The following is a 21,186-nucleotide window of genomic DNA, read 5'->3' on the forward strand; positions in this document are numbered from 1 at the left end:
AGAGGACGTGCAGACAAGGGTTTTCTAATAGCAAACACTCGGTGGTCTTTGTGAAGACAGAAAATCTACTCAGCAAGTTTTGCCCTAAAACTGCCATTCACAAACATGAAATTCTGAACACAAACACTTTTCCAACTCAAGAACAAACACTTTGTACAAAGGTCCTTAAAGGCAGCGTGCTGAATGACCGTGTAGATCAACTGAGCATCTTGATGTCACTAAGAATAAAGTATGATGCACAAGTCACAAATAAGATTATTGTCATTCCCCTTTCTTGGTGTTTGTACACCTCTCTAGGATGAGAAGCCTGACTGAAGGGATGATAAAGTAAGCCTTGATCGGCAATCAAATGGGGCTGCATTAGGTGTGCTGTAATTCACATAGTGTATCGTAACCACTTGTTCATTCATTCTCTTTCTAAGCTAAGCTTGTTAACCTATCCCCCTTCTTAGCCTAATTCCCTCCACCTCACCAATTGTATTCTCTGTAGTCAAACTTGAGCTTGTTGGTGCATGATCCAGGTACAAGCCTGTATCAAGAGAACGCCTTACAAAACAGTGATTTTCCTGCCTGCGATCATCCAGTTGCCTCCTTCCCTATCTGGCCTATCTGACCTATCTTTACATGATTCACATCTTCACCATAATTATTCCATCCTGATTTGACTATTCCAATAGTCTTTAATTAGGATAGCCCAAGTGTTTTATCAGACACTTTCAGCAACTACCTAGATTGGCTGAGCATGGTTAAGAGAATAGAATTAATTGTACTGTGTGTACCTCATATAACCTCCCATATAGTGGTTCGCATTTTCTCAACTGTAGACAAAACCCATTCATCACGAAGAGAAGCTATGGTGAGCTACTCAACTCACTCTTTAGTTACCATGATTTAAAAAACCTTACTCAGATTCTGTTTCTTCTTGTTTCAAAGACCTACTCAGGAGCTCCATAACACTTGAGCTCTAAGGCCCTGCTTATCTTCTCTCATTTTGGAAGAAGGTAATAACTCAGTTATTTGAGCAGTAGCCTGTGGCTATTCGTGCTGTATCGCCTGTAGTGTATTGAGATTAGGCATGCAAGGACCTTTATGGTTCTGGGTGGACTCTAAAGAGGAATTATGTAATCTGCTGAGAGGTGCTAAGCTGTGGTTACGAGAGTTATGACACAATGCGTGCAGTGTGTGATTGTATTTTGAAGAATAAAGACATGTGTTGCAGAGCTCTGGGTGTGGCTTATTTCATTTACCTGCTCCCGGGCTGGGGAGGGCGCGATAACTGGTGACGAGTAGGCGATATGTGCGTCAAAGAAACAAGGCTGCTCTCCCTGAGCGTTTGCAACAGTACAGCAAACTGCTCGTGCTTACCACATGCGCCCGAATTGATGCAAAGCAGTCTGAGAGTGGCATATGTGGAGTCAAAGCCCTGTTCCCGCTAATACACGGGCATCGAAGAAGTCTAAGGCCCTGCAGAGGAGCACAGTCAAGACATCTGCCAGAAACCTGCTGGTAAGGCTGCCGGCAAAGAGACTGTGCCTCTCCCAAATTCAGTACACTTATTGACATCATGGAAAAAGACGAAGGCAATGACAACCATCTACGAGAAATCAATCAATCAATCAGTGACACTTATAGAGCGCGCTACATACCCGTAGGGTCTCAAGGCGCTGGGGAGGGGTGGTGCCGCTACTGCTCGAACAGCCAGGTCTTCAGCTTCAGAAACCGAATATTTACTCACTGTCAAGAGCGAAGAGAGTTCTATACGATCTTTGATCAGGCGTGATGGCCCAGGCTCAAGCACAGAGGCTGATAAGGGCGCGAAGTGCACAATGGCTACATTCCTGAAGCCACCACCACCATTTGACACGGCAAAGAAACCAAACATAGGTGCCAGGTGGACTGCATGGATCGAAATGTTTGATTACTTCATAGACGCACTAGAAGAAAAAGACAACAAGATAATCATCAAATATAAAAAAAACCTGCCGGTGATGGAGTAACAGAACCAAAAGATAAAAGAAGCATTGGAAGCCAAGTTCAATCCGATGGCAAATGTCAACCATGAAAGGTACTTCTTCAATCAAGCCAGACAACAAGCGGGTGAAACGATGGATGAGTTTGTTGGAAGACTTGATGCACTTATCTAACACTGTAAGTTCAATGATGAAGAAGCCAAATGCCTCAGAGTCATTGATAGTCGTCTTTCAGACTCCTTCAGTAGATGCATGTTGAAAGAGACACTCATTTTAGAGAAAATGCTGATAGGTGCAACGGCAGAAGAATGAGCAGACCGACAGGCTGCTGATATTGAGGCAGGAACCGCGCATAATGAATCAGTGTTGGTCATGAAAAGTAAGCATAAGCACAGAACAGATGTGCACAAGTCGACGTCTCCAAAGAAAGAAAAGTTAGGCTTCCGATGTGGGTTTTAATTCCTCATGAGGTAAATGTCCAGGCATGCGGCAGACATGCAAAGGCTGCGTGAAAGAAAACCACTTTTTAGCAGTCTGCAAAACGAAAGAGAAACCAAATGTGTCACCGCAAGAGGAGAAAATGGGTGCCAGAAGGTTCCAGAAGCATTTTCACCACGCCCACAAGCCCAAAATCACATCAGTTACGACAAGTAGAAACAAAACAAAGTCCATCATCGTCAAATTCATCATACAAAGGTTCATCAATGTCACTATTAAGCTCTAGTGAAGAAGATGGATGGGCGATGATATCTACCAAGGAACAATGTGCTGCTTGCAAAGAAGATCAAAAGTCAGAAGAGAAGCACCAAATGGAGCGAAAAATTTCATTTGGACACTGTCCTAAAATTACATGAAAGGTGAACTGTTGCCCCACAACCTTCATCATTGACAGTGGTGCATCGATTAATATCATGCCAGTAGAGAAGTTTAACAGCCTGTCTCCTGTGCGACTCCTTACCGAGTCGAACCCAAAGGTATACACGTGGGCTGTGTCTAAACAGTTACAGAGTCAAGGGTCATTTCCAGCAACCATGAGACATTAACCGACTTCAATGCAAGCGCCGATTCTTATTCTTCAAGAAACTTCATCAAGTGCATGCCTATTTAGTTTTACCACTGCTGCTGACATAGGACTGATATCTCTCAAACACAACATCCGTTCTCAGTCTGAAATTGTGAATCAGTTCCTGTTGTTGTTTCATGACCTAGGAAGACTCAAGACAATGAAAGTTCAGCTTCATATTAATGAGGACATTCCCCCTGTTACCCAACAGCACCCTAGAGTTGCTTACCACTTTCAAGAAGCCGTTGTGAAAGAACTAGAAACACTGTTGTAGCATGACATCATTGAATGCTCCTCTGGTCCCACGCCGTGGGTTTCACCCATAGTTGTGGTGCCAAAAAAGGACAGTGGAGGTGCAGTGCACATTTGTGTTGATATGCACCAGGCCAACAAAGCAATCGAGAGACAAAGACATCCTGGTCCCCACATCGCGGACATAATCATGCAGCTGAACGGAGCCAAAGTCTTCTGTCGTCTTGACCTAGACAAAGGATACCATCAACTCGAGCTGGAAGAAAACTGTAGGCACATTACTACTTTTTCGACTCCTCTTGGTTTGTTCAGATACAAAGACTGAGTTTTCATTCATTCAAAAGGAGCATGACAAGGCCCTTACAAAAGTGTGCCAATTACTTGCTGATGCTGGTCTCACTGTGAATGAGGCAAAGTGTGAGTTTCACAAAACCAAACTCAAATTCTTTAAGCACATATTTTTGGATTGGGGAATGAATCCTGTCCCAGACAAAGTGCAAACATTGTCATCTACTTGCCAACTACAAGATGTAACCGCACTGCGATCCTGCTTACGCATTGCCAGTTATTGCTCAAGATACATTTGTGACTGTGCTACACTGAGTGCCCCAATGAGAGACCTAACAAGCAAAATGTCTCGTTCCAGTGGTCTCCTGAAAGGGACTAAAGTTTCAAAGACATAAAACATGCAATTTAAAATGAAACTGAAATAGCCTTTTTTGGCCTCAAGTTACATACTGAGATCCCAGTAGATGTGAGCCTCGTGGGGCTGGGGCCAGTCATTGCTCAACACAATGGCCATCCGAATGCCCTGAGACACATTGTAGCCAATGTCAGCAGAAACCTGTCTGAAACAAAACATGCTTTCAGCCGGACAAGGAGAGTCTGCCTGTAGTGCGGGCCTGCAAACATTTTCATGTGTTTTTATATGGTAAACATTTCACTATCATCACAGACCACCAGGCATTGCTTGCTATCTTTAGAAACCCCTAAGATAAGAAACCCCCTCTTATTGAGAGGTGGGGGCTGCAACTGAAAGAGTATGAGTATGCGATTGTACACAAGCCGGGGAAAGATCAAAACCCCGCAGACTGCTTGTCAAGAGTGCCACTACATTGCCACAGTTCAATGTCCAAAGCGGCTGAAAAGTATCTCAACTTCATTGTGAGGACTATCACGCCAGCAGCTCTATCTATTGAACAATTTATTGCTCCTACAAATGCAGATAAGGACATATTCATCCTCAAAGACATCATTACAATGCAATCTTGGAAGAAAAGTGTTCGACCCGTTGCTGATGTTGTTGAATTTCAAAAATTCAAAAGTGTACAAGATGAGCTGTCCATCACCGAAGAAGGCAGCATACTGAGAGGCTCGATACTCGTCATACCTGTGAGCCTGAGAAATCATTGACCTGGCTCATGAAGGACATTGTGGCATTGTAGCCACCAGAAGAGCCTGAAGAGACCAAGTGTGGTTCCCTCGCCTAGATGAACGAGTTGGAAAAGAGCTGAAAGCGTGCCACCTTTGTAACTTTATCCCCCAAGGTGACGCAGCATCCGTTGACAATGTCTGATCTTCCTGCGCATGCCAGGGAAAGAGTTGCAGTTGGCTTCTTTGGGCCTCTAGGAAATGGACATCATTTCATGGTAGTCATTGAGGAATACTTGCGTTTTCCCTTTGTGGAATGACAACCCATGACAAAGCCATCAAGCGGCTTGATAGCGTGAGGCATACCCGCTATGCTCAAATCTGACTAAGGCCTACCTTTCAAAAGCAAAGAATTCAAGGAGTTTCTTGTTTGCCTTTATGTCAAGTGTCAGAAGAGTACACCTCTCAGGACCGAAGCCAATGGTGTTGTTGAATGATTCATGGGCACCCTCAAGAAGGTAATTTAGCGCTCAATGATAGAGGGAATCGATCTCACCTATGCCTTGTATCAAGCCCTTCATGCTTATGGATCATCTCCTCACTCCACAACTGGTGAGAGTCCTGCCACCTTGCTATTTGGAAGAGCCATTAGAACCAAACTACCAAAATAGACCTCAGACCTATTTATGAGGTTTGTGCCACGGATGCTTCTCGAAAGTCCAAGATAAAAACATATGCTGATCAGCGCCGATGCACCCAGGAAACAGTCTTCGACAAAGGGGACTGGGTACTGGTCAAACAGAAAAGGAAGCTGAAAACAGACTAATGTCGACCCTTTGTAGGCTGTAGCATGAAAAGGGCACATGGTGACAGTGCATCATCCAGGAAAGTCCATCACGTGGTACTCGTCACACTTTAAACACCTACCCCAATGTTCCTCAGCTCCTGATATCACGAGTGACGTGACCCTGCCTACCTGTCCAGGTCAGGCATCTGAACTGATGTCACCGACGCCTGAGCAATGTGCCCCTCAACTATCACATACCACCTGATCTGGCCGATCAGTGCGAGTGCCTTGATTACTCATTGAAGAACTATGATGCTAATGCTGTCAGTACTTTTTATTTAACAAAGGGGGAGATGTAGTGTATGCTAGGACCTTTGCGGTACTGGACTGACTCTTCACAGAAATTACATAATCTGCTGGGAGATGTTAAAGTGTGGTTATAAAAGTTATGACGCATTGCATGCAATGTGTGGTTGTATGTTGAAGAATAAGGATGTAGGTTTCAGAGCTCCGTGTGCGTTTTTTTTCATTTGCATGATGCTGGGCTGGGAATGACGCTACATTGCATAAAGCATTTCCTCTTGTTACATGCATTGCTAAGAAGTCATAGTGATGATGATATGCTCATAACATAACCTGTCATACCACTGCACAGCACTATGCGATATGACATGATATAACATAACAAACACTTTAAAAAGAATCTTGAAATAGACAATGGTCACTGGAGACAGGGCATGATTTTTGAAGTATAATATTTAACACTGCAATATTTAGTGGTCTTCGTTCACAGTTCTAAAAGATGCAGTGCTCTTTTTAATGTTTACCGTTAGAAGCCGGAGATACCGCGCGCACCGTTGTTGTCACATGCGCGACCCGGACCTCCCCGCTTCCACGTTAGTCCAAGAAAAGACACCGTCCAAGACAGCCCTGCTCACCCCCTTAGTAGCTTGACACGAGCAGCCAGGCTTATCTCCAAGACACGAGTGTTCAGTATGTGCAACCACACCCACAGCAATCCTAATTATGTCACCACAAAAGGACTCCACACGAGTTTGTAGAAAACGAGTATACTTTATATAGAAAGATATTCAAAATGACCACAAGATACAAATCCAACATATACACAATGGGTAATATTGTTTCCGGTGGGTTGGGCGGTCCTAATCCCCAACCACCGCTTCTAACCAACAGTTACGCTGACCTTTAACCGTTCTCAACAGGTTAGGTACTTTGTATCACTAGAATCACACATGTTGCAAAATTAAAGGAATACTGCCCTACTTAACGATGGTTCCTGTACAATGCCACAGTGAAACAATGCAATGCATAGCGTCACGATCATGTACTGAGTCAACACAAGATAATGCAACTTGGATCACTACCAGCCTGCCCTGTTCAAGGAAGAAATACAGCAATGCGTCACGCTGCAATTACGTACAGTGCAATAGGAAGGCAATGCAATGCGTATCACCACCAGCATGCCCTGTGCAAGGAAGGAATAAGGCAATGCGTCACAGTGCAATTCAGTACAGTGCAGTAAATAACCAATGCAGTGCGCCACGCTATGATCCTGTATCCTGCAAGAGAAACATAACATAGTGCGTGGCGCACTAACCCCTGAGCTCGTTAAGCACCACTAGTGTTGGACGTTGTCCAATAGTTCGAGAGTTCGTTAGCAGCAAATATATACTTGGGCCGATAGTTCAGCTCCTGCTGGGCTGCCGGTCCGGGCCGCCAACGTTCAGCACAAACTCCTCCTACGAAGCCTTCCACCCAACGCTGGTGCCCTTGAGAGCACGATCACTTGGCCCTCCTCTCCAGCGCTGTTAGGACTTCTTCGCTCCACGGTGCTCACCGCTCCCCGGTACTCCTCACCAGCACCTCCGGTAGCACCTTCGACACGCACCCCCGGCACGTCCGAGACTCACTCCTCCTCTGGCCTCCGATGACCAGGCGCACCTCACTACGCCTCGGCTGGCACCTTGACACGCACCCTGCGCTTCCGAGTCTCGCTCCGTCTCCTGGTGCACACGATCTTCAGGCACTCTCCTCTAGCGCTGCAACTGCACCCCCACACGCACCCTGCGTGCTGGAGACCCACCTCGTTTCTTGGTGCACACGATGACCCAGGCACTCTCCACTAAAGCCCTGGTCGCACCACGACATGCACACTGCACGTCTGAGTCTCACCTCTCCTCCTGGTGCACACAAGGTACCAGGCGCTCTCCACTAACGCCCTGGCTGCACCACCACACGCTGACCCGCGTGTCGGAGACTCACTCCTTCTTAGTGCCCATGATGTCCCGGCGCTCTTCACTAGCGCCTTGACTGCACTGCGACACGTACCCCCTGCGCGGTCCCGAATCTCGGCTCTCTTCCACGATGCCCACAATCCACAGGTGCTCCAACACCTGTAGCCGCACCAAGACACGCACCCTGCGCGTCAGAGTCTTGATTCGCTCCGGATGCCCACGATCACCTTAGGCACCCCTTCGGAGGTCTCAGGCTGCCACAACACGGTCCCACCACCGCGCCACTTGAGACTTCCTGGAATCTTTTATGTTCCTGTGCTTCTGAACAGGGAGCCAGCTCACCTCGGGCCCTTGGGGTACAGGATGCAGCACACAGCAAAGTCCTGCTCAGGAAGAAGGGGGGGCACAACCCACTGCAACACCCCTTCAGTCTCTCGTCGGTCAAGAGCTGCAAACTGCCCACAAGCCCCAGATCATGAAGCAAGGGTCAAGGGTCTCTCCGCAGCCTATTCAGCAACTCTTCTTGAGGCAGAGGTTTTCTTCCCGATCGTGGACAGGTCAAAGCTGCCAGAGAATCGACCAGTCCACGGCATCTTCAATGCGCTCCCAGCATTTCTCTGAATGATACCGAGACCGTTCTCGATGACATCATCAACATAACCAACGTCTTGGGGTTACAGTTCTTCTAGATATACCCCTTATTGTCTTTGAAGTTTCCTTGTGCTCCGGGGTCCCTGACCCCTCCCTAAATCAGTCTTGCGTATCAACCCCCCAGTGTCACCGTCCTCCCTTTGATATTGGGGGCCTGGATCTTTAATCACTCAGAGGGGTATGGGGCTATTGTTTTATGGCTCTAAACCAGGCCTCTTCACCTCGTAAAGCCTCTCCTTCTCCCCGCTCCAGGTGCAGGGCAGCCTGGCGCCGTCTCCACCCCTCCCCTGGGGCATGACCTCCCTCAGTCTTTCTCGCCTCTCCCAGATCCAAGCAGGCAATTCACATTCTGCTGAGACACACAAAAAGGTCTAAAGCACAAACTCGGCCATTTTCTCAAACAGCGGCTTCTGGACACACAGCGACAAAACCATCTACCCAAAAAGATGCGTTATGATGCTGTGAGCTCAGACATACCAAACTTCACTGTTCCGTTTCCAATTCTTGGGAAACTAGGCTAACAATACTACACCCAGCCTCCCCATTCTGTCCTATGGGCAGGATGGCCTTTCACTAGGGAAAATTAAATGGAGTATTTTCCACTATCAGGGCCTAGCACCCACACTGGCACCGGTCCTGCCTTTTACCTACACTGCACCCCGCATAGGGGTTACCCCGGACATCCTACAGGGGTGCCCCATGTGTATACAAAAGAGAAAGTAAGGCCTGACAAGTGGTAGCACTTGTCAGGACAACATGCTAATTTAGCATAATGCGCGCAGGCCCTACACTGAAGACCTATGTTCCCTCTCTGCGCATTTCTTTAGTACTAGCCCTGACACACACAGTGCACATCACTTAGGGATCTTGCTAGTAAGGCAAACATACCAATCAGAGACAACCAATCACCACTACAATTTATACAGGGAACATCTGTACACGCACACTGGTTAGCAGTGGCAAGTACCTACAGCATCTAACTTCACGGGAGGCAAAGGCAAAAAGTCAGGGGTAATCACGCCAAGCTATGCCAGGTCTAACATTTATCATACAAGAATCATTATTTTTCTACTTGGAAAATATTTTTAAAAGGTTTACAGACAGGCTTCAGGCCTATGTAGGTATTCATGCTACATGGGTACAGATGGCACATAGTACAATGGTACACATTGATGTTTTCAATATTTGTGATACCTGTTGAGCAATATTCATTGAACTAACAGGGCACTCCATACTGCACCCATCTTGTGAGTGACGGTTTAATGTAAGGTGCAGCATGAGTTGTGTTGCACTTACTAGGATTTGCCATGACAGGAACTTAGACCTAGGTAGTAATTTGAAAACATTATTATATGGGACATTGTTGGCTAATCTCAAGCTATTTGGCAACAGGTGTGTGCTAAGCATTGATGCATCTGTGTCAAGGGTGTTGCTCTGTCTCCAATTCAGCAGAGGGGGCGTGCATAACCTACATTGCATGCATGTCGTTGTGGCAGATATCAATGAGGGATATCACCATATTAAAAAGATATCATATGTATAATGCAGAAAAACATATACAAGATATTTGGAAATGTACACATGTACTCTGTACGAATCTTGATCAATTGGTTAATAGTCTTCTTATTCAGTGACCCATTATTGGCTGTCCTTGGCAGCATCCATGCAGCAAGTAGGTAGGTGATAGGCCAACAGCAAATCTTCTCAGATTGCCATTTTTCCTTAAAATGTTATTGATGTTTATATCAAAGACAAGTGCCCCTGACAGTGATTATACAGTTATTTGTTGTTAATGACATAATATTCACATGTGTTTTGTATTATTATTTGGACGTCTTAAAATACCTATATGCATGTTTTAACAGTTATCTAAATTAGAATTTGAAAATTCACAGCATGCCTGTCAATAATGAATGTAAAAAATATTTAATAAAATAACTAACAACTCATATTTGCATTTAAAACATTAGTGATAGATTAATACATCCGCATCTTGAAGAGCAAGTGTTTTTGAAAATCCGAGCTGAATGTTGGTATGTTCAGTGGTGTGTGTGTGTGTGTGTGTGTGTGTGTGTGTGTGTGTGTGTGTGTGTTTGTGTGTGTGTGTGTGCGTGCGTGTGTGCGCGCGTGTGTGTGTGTGTGTGTGTGTGTGTGTGTGTGTGTTGCTTACCCCTACAAGTGCCTCTCTGTACACACGACATATAGAATTATAGATAAGTTACAGTGAATAACGGGGATGATTTTCGCAGGGATTCTAACAGACATCCAATAGACTGTAAGAGTCAGATCCCAGAGATGAAACATATCCTAATTTTGTACTTTTTACCCATCTTCAGTTTTATGTTATGTATGGTCCCTAAATCATCCACCCTTGCCTTCAACAGCTAAGAAGAGGCAGAGAAGCTAGCTATACATAATAGGGCCTCCCCTGCCAAAGGTAAAATTATACCTGACCTCCAGCCACCTACCCATCCACCATCTACATTTACCCTTCCACACAGTGTTTTAAATGGAAATAAAGAAGTGCCGGTACTTTTTAGAGTACCTGATCCTGAGAAGTGCTGGTACTGTCCCATTAAATGTATTGCAGGAGTGCTGAGAAGTGCAGGTACTATCCCTTTCAAATTAAAGAAGTGTAAGTACTCAGTACCGAACAGTACCTGGCCATGTAAAGCACTGCTTTCCCATTACAAAAAATGTTTAAAACCCGCCCTGGTGCCCCACCTTGCACTCACATCACCTTCCCGTCAACCCATCTCCTCAACACCCTCTCCCAAATATATGTAAAAAAACTGCCACCCCCAGTACCCTGTGCATATAGATTCTTCACCCCTGGCCAAAACCAAATTGTAAGGAAGTACCTGGCTTATGGAACATGGAACGAATCTCTACCAACCCTCCCTGCCCAAACGAAGCTCTCCCATCATATCCGGAGAGCCAGCGCTGTGAGGACACTGGCTGAGGCAATGGTCAGCGCCGCTTGTGTTCCCCTGTCAGCGGGAGTCTGCAGATTAGGATTTATTTGCAGGGAAATTTTACATGAACGCCATGACTTGACATCTGCAAATAACATATAAAGATGCTCATGTATGACTTCTTGCTGCTCCGACGGTAGTGTAGAACAGTCTCCAAATTTATAGATTTGCAAATAATTTTAAGATCTGGATCTTCAGCTTAGACTGGGGTGTGCTACCAGGACATGCCACACATAACCTCTGACAGACATCACTCTGTGCTTTAAATTTGGATGGGTTAATGTATAGAGTTTAGCATACAGCACCTCTCAGCCTTGCATCTCTCAATCTGCTGGAGACTGGTTTGTTATAAGTTCGAGATATTGATCTATCCATCAGGAGCTGTCAAAACTGCTATCCTGAATAGGGCAGGAATAGAGAGAAGGCGAATCTCATGACCATACTCGTTCATGCCTACTGCGGCCACGAGATTAGGTGCACGTCTTCAACAATGGCCTTGAAGGTTGGTTGTGACTTCCTTGACATGTTCTTATAGGCTTGAATGGGGAGTGATTGCATCAATCAACAGTGCCAGCATCCTAGGGTGTGTGAAGACAGGAGCCACACATTATGCAGATTATTCTCACCGGGGCCAGTCTTTGCAAACTCCAGTGCAAGAATTACATAAAATGTGCCTAAGTGGAGCATCATGAAGTGTTGGACCATTGGCAGTGAAGTTTATAATATGAAGCTCTTTACCTATTTATTGGTAGTCATGTTATTCCTTTTTATGTTTTATGTCAAACATCATCTCCAGTCACTTGAAAGGTGCATGTTTTGCAGAATAATGGTACGGAGAAGATTGTGTCATTCTGTGGCTTGGGACCTAGCTCGAACAAATCTGGACAACATCTTGTGATGTGGTTTTTCAGAATTAGTAAACTTGTAACATATATGGAGGGACAGATTTGTGAAACCAGATGGCTTCCCATTGCAAAGTATGATGAAGGTACTGATTACTTACATCAAACACAATAACAGCTATTTTGACAGTGAGTCGTGAGCAGGATAGGTCTTATGGGAGAAGGTAGCATCATAGGTGGGCGGGGTTGTCTTGGACATATCTGGACAAAGTCTGGAGATGAGAAGACTTTCGAACCTGCCCCTGAGGCTGGAATCCAGAAAGGTGATTGGAAGCATCTTCACGCATATGAAATCAGAGCCAAGGACCGGGAGCCCTATTTTTGTAAATGTTACATATTTTAAATAGACCTCTGTCTATTGAAGTGAAAATACAACTGTGACCCATTCCTTCGTGGAAGACCCAGAACTAAAGGAAATTGCTGAAAGATAAGCCTTTAAGCCCATTGGCTATTGGGTCAATGCTGCAGCCGGTGCATAGTGGCATTTGGGTGGTCGCGATGCGAACTCCAAACAAAAAATCATCTAACCTGAGAGTGGGACTCTCTCCAAAATAGTTTTGGAAGGGATTCAACTAACCTAAAATGTTGTCCTAGAGGGGTGGGTCATGACCCTGAAGGCGTACGACCAGTGGGCAATGCTTTGTCTGGAAGGGTGTCTAGATGTGAGTGAGCTCAATCCCAGAGAGTTGGGTCTAGCGGTGGAGCTTCGAGTGAGCACGGCAAGTGTCCCCTTAGAGTTAACAGAAAGGAAATCGCTGAACTTGCCTGCGCCTATCGAGTGATAAGCTCAAAGAAGATCATGGCCTCTAACCTTAAATGCATATCTATAAGTGCAATACATGGATGCATTTCACTAGCGCCTGGATATCCCTTGGGGTAACAGTTCAGGCTATAAACACTATTCATCATTATCAGCTTCATCATCATCACCATGGCAACACTTTCAGTGAAAATGTGATTCAGCCAGTAAGTCAACTCACCTTTGGAAATGTTAATTCCCTTCCCATTGTATTAGTCCTCGCATTAGCACAAATCCAGGTGATTTGCTGTTTGATCACCATTTGACTTGAATTCTCAATTGCAGTCACACATGACTTTTAATTTCAGATGGAACACATTTTCGAGGACATCATATAATAACATTTTGGGAATTTTCAGCTATGGTTTGTTTCTCGAATTTTTGGGGTATTTGTTACTCACTTACTGCACAACGTGCAAAGAATGCGTGAGTTAATTTTCAGCTTGTGCGTGTAAGTGAATCGTGCATATTTTTGCATACTTGCTTTTTATAATTGTCTCATTTGCGCATTCAACAGCTTTAGATGTTTCCTGTGTGAATCCTGCCCGGTGCTGTTATGAGTGATGGGTGTCAACTCGTTTTGTTATGGTGGGTTCAGGGAGGGGACTTCAAGGCCTTCACTCTGTATGACAGACTGTGGTGGGTATATCAGTCTGCCTGTGTCATGTGTATTTTTATTTTGTCTTTGGCGTATAAAATGATGATTATTATCAATTTGTTAAATCATAGACAAACCATCATTCTGCTTTTTGGAAGACGATCCTGGGATATGCAGAGGATTAATTACTCGTTATTTCTATGACAAAGCGTCAAAGAAATGTGAAACGTTTAAGTACGGAGGATGCCTTGGAAATGCAAACAATTTCAAGAGCATAGAAGACTGTCAGATTACCTGTGAGGATCCAAGTAAGTTGTTACACTTTTTACTGTAAAAATATATTTTCATAGAAAAAGGTATTTCTTATATTTGATATCTGAGGAAGTATCAGAAACACTGTAGAACAATAACAGGTGGGCAGCATGCCAGCCCGCTGGTGCACTCACTGTACACCCACTGTGTCGATGAGGAACATTTAGGAGAAAGTGCTGCCACAGGGTCAAAAATACTAAAATAAATAGGGATTGGTTTGTGAAACAGAAAAAAAAAAATTGACATGAGGTGCAGGGAATTGTCTCCCTGCACATGGGGACCAGTGATCTTTTTCCTTTCCAAGTCCGCCATGCATTGCGGTGAGCTCCCAGTTAGGAAAAGTATTTGTCAGAAGTCCTATCTGTTAACATTAGGTGCCTTCTGATGGATTGACCCGGTGGTCCTGTGGAAGATGGGCTTCCCTGTCACAGATTTATGATGGCAGAGCCACCTGAGGCCCAATCTTTGGAAATCTAATTGTTTAGAGGAGGGGGGACTGTTATCTGTAAGAATATCCTAGCTAGAAATATCATCTGACAAATATTGTGTCTGTAATGGTGCAGGACGCTAGGCCCTCGTGCATTCATAATGACTGCACAGACTCAGTTAGTTACTTAGTGAAATTGGCCCAGGGCACGTGTGCCCTGCCCCTTTTATTTACAGAGTCACAAGTCCAGTGACACCAGTGGTGGATGGGTGTGGGGTAGGTGTAAGCCAGCCCTCTGGGAGTGGCTGCTACCTCAGAACAGCTTGACCTGTGCACTACACACAGGTCTCCCTGGTCTTGTCCTACCCCTAGGACAATGCGTTCACGTCCTTCAGTGACCAGACCTGTCGTCGCGACTTTCTTCTTGTCAATATTTATTCTCGGTCTTCATTCTTTTATACTAGGTCGTTCTTCTCTGACCTCTTGTCAGGTCGCCACCTCTTCGACCTCTTCTCAGGTCAACTCTTCTTCGACCTCTTCTCAGGTCGCCACTACTTCAACCTCTTCTCAGGTCACCGCTTCTTGGACCTCTTCTCAGGTCACCACTTACTGGACCTCTTCTCAGGTCGCGGCTTCACCAACCTCTTCTCAGGTCACCGCTTGGGCCGGCTTCATAGGATGAGTCACGCTGTGTGACCACCTGGGCTCTCTCCCTTGCAGGGTGCTGACTCTCATGCTCTGGTCCGTACCGTCGGTGTCTGGGTTACATATTAGTCGCAACGTCTCTCCTTGCGCTCTTTCCTAATCTTCCCCTTGCGGTGGCGTCCTTTCACCACTGGGACCGCATGCTGCGCAGTTCCGCTGTTCTCCAGGGACTTGCTGCCTTCTCTCCTGGTGGCAAAACTTCCAATGTCCTTACTTGCTGCGCACTTACATCTGCCTTGGCTAGTTTGAGCTTCTCCCTCCAGGGAACACAGTGTGTTCTCAGCTTCTCCTCTGCACCCAGGGCCACAGTGTTCCTGTTCACGCTGTCCCAGGGTTATCCTTTCTGCTGCAGTGACTACCTACGGCCAGTAGGCACCACTGCCACTTACACTCTCCCTGGCAGTCTGTCTTCTTCAGATTCCCTTGCAGTCTCGCTTGCGGATTACTGCTGTGATCCTTTCTTCAACCCCAGCAAAACTGAGACTTGGGGGGGGGGGGGAGGGTCTGCCACTCCAAGTCAAGGCAATATCCATCTTCCATCAACAACTTTCATCAGCAGCAGCTGCCCCAGAGCTGCCGTGCTTGCCCCTTACACTGTCTCTTGTGTAGCAGTGTTCCTTTCCTTCTTTTTGAATCTTCATGTGTATACATATTTTGTTTTTCAGGAAACTTACGGATTTGGCTGCCTCTCCCCTTGCCTCTGATCATAGGCCACAGCAGTCTATCTCTATGCTGCAGGTCTGTTCGTGATAATGCTGTTATGCAAATGTTTGGTACCACAAATGGCCGCTAGGTGGCGCTGCCTCCTTAATTTCAAAGGCCCCGGCAGCTTCCCAACGCTGTAGGCCTCGTGTGCTCAATTATCAAAAAGCTCAAGGGTTGCCCCCGATGCCGCAGGTCTAATTACCCACCCGGGCCTCACAGGACCCGTCTCAAGGTAGTCCCTTGCTAACAGGTGCTGCCACGCAGGTCCATCTTCCTCCCCCCACCAGGCAAGTTCTTTATTTTTATTTTGCTCTCTGGGCCTCATCCGTCCTCAGGATTGGTTCACTGTGGGGAGGGCAATCCTCAGTGGCGTAACGAAACTTGAGGGGGCCCCCCTGCAAAGTACATGGAGGGGGCTCCCCATTCTCCGTGCCAGTCAAGTGCTCTCAGGCCAGCGACCCGCCATACTGCCCATAAAACCCATAAAAAACGTGCCTTCCTATGTCTTTAGTCGACCCTCTCTGAAAACCAGGACATGTGTTAAAATTGTTGAAATCTAATGGGACAGCTGGTGAAAAATCTGTGCTGTTCTGGTGAATCCAGGACACCTCGTCATCCTAGGCCCTCCAGAGGTTGGTGGCTTGTGCTCTTCTCTAGTAGTCAGTGCTAGCTGCGAGGCAGGGGCTCCTAGTGAGGCACTGCAGAAGAGGCAGGAGCCAATGAAAAGTACCAAGAGGATGCAGCCATGGACTATCATTTAGAAGTCGCCAGGAATTGCACCTGCGTCACCTTGCTACCAATGGCACTCCCCTTGCAGCCCATGGCACTCCCCTTGCTACTCATGGCACTCCCCTTGCTACTCATGACAGGTAGATCAAAATAAAGAGCAGAAGGCAAACAGGATGCCAATAAGAACTGTTTACTTTCAGAAACTTCTTGTGTCAGCCGCTTTCTGTTTTGCGAAATAAATATAATCAACCTGGCAATGTACGCTCTGAAAAACTTTCCTCGGTTGTCTTGATTGCAAAGATTAATACAACATACGATCCTTAAAATGTAAAGCCTTATTTATGTATTCTGGCCAGATAGATAGATTACAAATTACAATGCTTTGTAAAAGGAATAGATGGCCCTGAATAGGGTGCCCCTGGTGACATGGCCTATCTGGTAAACATACTATACATTAATACCAGCCTAAGGGCCTGATGAAGAGGAGATTGTATAGCTGATAGATATTGAGAACAGAGCCAAACTTTGCAATTATAAAAACCTTTAAAAAATAAATTATGTGACACCCCTGCCAAGTCAGCTATACCAGGTTAGACAAACTCCAGACAGTCCTGACCTTCGAGCCAATAGCATGTTGCATTTTTGGAGATGTTATTCATCTCCCTCATGTATGCGGTTGGAAATCCCACCATTCAGTGTGCTTAGCTGAAGAGCTGGAAATGGCAGAGGGTATCACACTTGCTATATATCAATCTCACATAGATGCACATATTCACTCCCTGCCGCTCTCTAGAGTACGCACACACAGCCTGGCCATTTGGAACTTCATGATTCTGATTGTGCGGAGTCAAGGGATGCCTACCCGGGCTTGAGACTAGGCTACTATGCTTTACAGGTAGAAAAAGACAATGAGGAGACAGTAAGGCAAGGAAGAGGGCAAACACGTGCGGCAAATAAAGAGCATAAGGGAGAAGCTGAGTGAGACAGAGACAGAAGGACAAAGAATGGAATAGACAGGCAAAGAGAAAAAAATAGACTTATAGAGGGATATTGAGGAGAAAGAGAAAGTGAGTCAGACAACTAAAGAGAGAGCCAGAGAGAGTATGAGAGAGAAAGAGGAATATATATGGAAAGACAGAGAGGGCAAAGCAGAGCACGAAAGTGAGTCTGGGCTAAAGAACAAGAAAGTGGAAAAGATAGAAAAAGAACACAAGCATGAGAGAGGGGTTCACGCATACAGCTTCTAAGCGCTGTTATTAAGGTTCCAACTCAATGCCAGTATTTTTGATTCAGTTTTTTTAACTCTTTTGTTACAGTGCTGGCATTTCTAGGTGAAATAAGTGCATAACCTTTAGATGAGCAACAAGAACAAGCACACTGATACACATAAGAGGGTGTGTTTTCATTCTGGGCAATGAGGACCTACGTGCTTTGTACATGACTGCAATCCCTTCCTTATTTTATGTTCATTGAGACCCTCAGCTCTCTCCGGCTGTGCACCTGATAACACTTAAATTAAGTGCCCACATGCTGCTTTCACGCTGAACAAGTTGAATCAAAAGAACTGGACACTCTGACAAGTCTGAATCAGAGCTTTGAGTACCAAGACATTAGTAAAGGAAAAGCCAATAGAGCACATTGTATGTGGGAGCTATTCTATCGCTGAAATCTACCATGTATCTGCAGAAGCGGTCAATAAAACCTTATTGATAATATTGTCCAAACTTGGACCCCGTGGACTCCTCAAGTCTGAAACAGACTCACGCATCCATGATGGCACCAGCAGGTGGTTAGCCAAAGCAGAAGTGCACAACGATCTTAGGAGCATCTGGTGACAGTGAGCTCATCCAATCATGTTGGACTTGTCCCTCGGGCGTGTGCTGAGATAGACGTCACAGGGGATTGACTCACGAGTGGCACGAGGTCTTGCTAGTGAAACTGCTCTTCAACACTTGCTTACATGCTTTCATTACTGACCACAGGGCAATGACTTCTAAAAGAGTTCCTGCTGTTATTATTTGTTTTGTAAATCATTTATAGGTGTGGGTTTTTAACGTGGTGTGAAGTAAGCTTTTAGTTCTATTTACAATCATATATTGAAAACTGAATTTTAAAAAAACTAACTGGTCGAACATCTAATTTGGCTGGTAGGAGCCAGAACCCTGCCTGCTCGATGGTATGTCCCCCTATTGTCCTTCTTCTATTTCTCTACACAGTCCTTCCGTCCCCACTCTTCAGTTTCCCCCTCTGCCTGACCCCTTCCCTTCCATCAGGTCTCTTGCATCTTCTGTTCCTAACCCTCCTGGCCTCTTGGTCCACTAGTGAGAGGGGGTCACCGGCCCTGGCACAGAGATGTGCCCTTTGGTCCATGAGCCCTGCAGGAGAGGCCTTACTGAGACACCCCCCGCTCACCCCTCTCTAGTGACCCTCGTTTCAGGATCAACTGCTTACTCCTGTGTTTACATTTAGCCCGACAAAAGCCGTTTAATGAAAAGTTCCAATTTGACCAGAATTGCATTATCAGGCAGCATGACAATACAGCTCTTCCTGCCTCAGTTCGGGTGTTCCTAAACGCTGTAAATAATGAGTGATGGCATTATCCAATGTCATGATTCTAAAATTTGCGGGCCTCGGAAGGATGTAGAGACAAGTGGGTCTCGCAAGGATTCAGGCTATGAACTACAGGTCACTGAAGTACCATTGAGAAAGTTCTTTTAAAAGTAGATATAATAAAACTTTGTTATAAAAATCGATACTTTATAATTATTTTTGAACTTGTAGTCGGCTGTATGATCTTTTAATTAAAAAATAAAGCTAAAAAAACATGGACAATGCCTCGGAAATATGACAAACAAGCGTTTTCACTCTGGGTTTGTATGTGTCGTTTCCGAACTTTCAACATTTAGGCCTTGAATACGAATGCGTCATTATTTTGCGATCCCTGAGCAAACACCTGTTTGCAAACATTGAAGATTCAAGAAATTTACCTCCGTTATGTTTCAGCAAATAAGACTTGTGGAAATGCAGCGGGTGGAAACAACACAGTGAATAACCACATGTGCAGATTTTGGTGCAGAAAGCTTTAAAATCCAGTTATTTCCTTTTATTGGGGGAGAACTTTTAATCAGTGCTGTTTGTCACAGCTGCTAAAATCAATCTTCAGGACCCAGTGGCTGTACTCACAGGTTGACACTAACACTGTCCCATTGCCATTGGGGTACTCACAGGATGCAGGCAGCACCCCTTCCCTCCCCTCCCTGTCCCCTAGCGGAAGCTGCACCCACAGTAGACCCACAGGACACCTTCCTTTATCCCCTGTCTGGGCCGTACTCACATGGCCCCTGCCTTCAGTCCCCCAGCCCGGGCAAAGCTTCTGTCTGTAACTGCGTCGGAGCCAAAGTAGGGTTGTTGTGGGTACTCACAGGCAGGCAGTGTGCGTCCTCCTGGGCCCATGCCCCTATGTCCTGCTATGGAGCGGAGTACAAGACTGAGCGCACAGGTGCTCTCCAACAGGGGAAGAGAGGGCAGAGACTAATGCCTGGCATCGTGCAGAGTCTTGACGCAGAACGGAGTGAAACCATCCGCATAATCAGTCTTCCACTGCAACATAATTCTGGTCCCCCCAAACCCTCCCCACCACACGCATGAAGATCACTGGGTTAACATGCCTACTTACAGAGATCCCTTAGAGCAAACCTCTCACAGCGCTCTGCAGATGAGCTGAGGAGGCCCCCTTCATGTACTGAAGACTGGGGACCCGCATCACCGCCGGGGCTGCGGGGGTGTTTGTTACGCCCCTGCCTCTCACACATGCATTTCAATGGTTTAATATCAATACTCATACCAGCGTAGGATATCGGAGCACTTTACATCACATATATGTACAGAGACAATGAACCAAACGTGTGTAAATCAGTCTATAGGAAATGTTAAATAAAACACTGAGGATTAAAAAGTGTAGGACTCACGTCATCGATACTAGAAAGCAGTATATTTTAAGATTGTTTGGTCTGGAGAAGCACAAACTCAGGATTTATAATCTACCACATTGGTTTGGGGTTGGCTTTACTAATAAGAATTTATTTCTACCCAAACGAACCATTTTTAGCTACATTAGGATAATTAAAGACTGGGGGAAAACATAACATTTTAACCCATGCCATCCAGTTTGAAGGCAGCTCTGTTATGACAGTTAATAGGTCACTGTGCTATATTAGGACTGCAACTTCTGAACTGCAAATAACATAAGGATCTCTGTGATAAAAGCAGTAACCCACTGAGCTATCCACATCAAATACAGCTCTGTGATCTGCATAGTACGTGTTCTTTCCAGCAGGCACATTAACCCTCTACACTACTTTATGATGAGTCAAAACTGCCACTAGAGTAAAAATTCGGATCACTCTAATCACCAGAGTTATTTTGACATTTGCCTGAAAACTGCTCCACACACCATGAACTCTGCAGCAGGTGTTTTTAAACCCCTGTTATTTCTTAACACAGGCCCCCATCCACAGCTCCGTGCCAGGTGCAGCTGCACCAGTCGCTCTGCCTTAAAGTTGGCCCTGGTGCCAGCGCATGCCACTCAGTAGCCACTGTATTTGGGCTCACTGCTTTATAACTGGCGCGAAGTCCTAGTAACCGAAGTGAGTAGCCCTGAGTGCAGCAAGTGTGGGTCCTAATGT

General features: G+C 45.6%; 1 protein-coding gene across 1 annotated transcript in view; it reads left to right on the forward strand.

Moving 5' to 3' along the window:
* TFPI (tissue factor pathway inhibitor) overlaps positions 1-21,186 on the forward strand; it is a 264,389-nt gene that overhangs the window by 144,487 nt on the left and 98,716 nt on the right. The window contains exon 5 of the mRNA XM_085648705.1: positions 13,755-13,931. Coding sequence (XP_085504831.1) covers positions 13,755-13,931 — 177 coding nt within the window. The remainder of the gene's footprint in view (positions 1-13,754; positions 13,932-21,186) is intronic.

This window comes from Triturus cristatus, chromosome 3_2 (assembly GCF_964204655.1).
Source record: "Triturus cristatus chromosome 3_2, aTriCri1.1, whole genome shotgun sequence".
Lineage (NCBI taxonomy): Eukaryota > Metazoa > Chordata > Amphibia > Caudata > Salamandridae > Triturus > Triturus cristatus.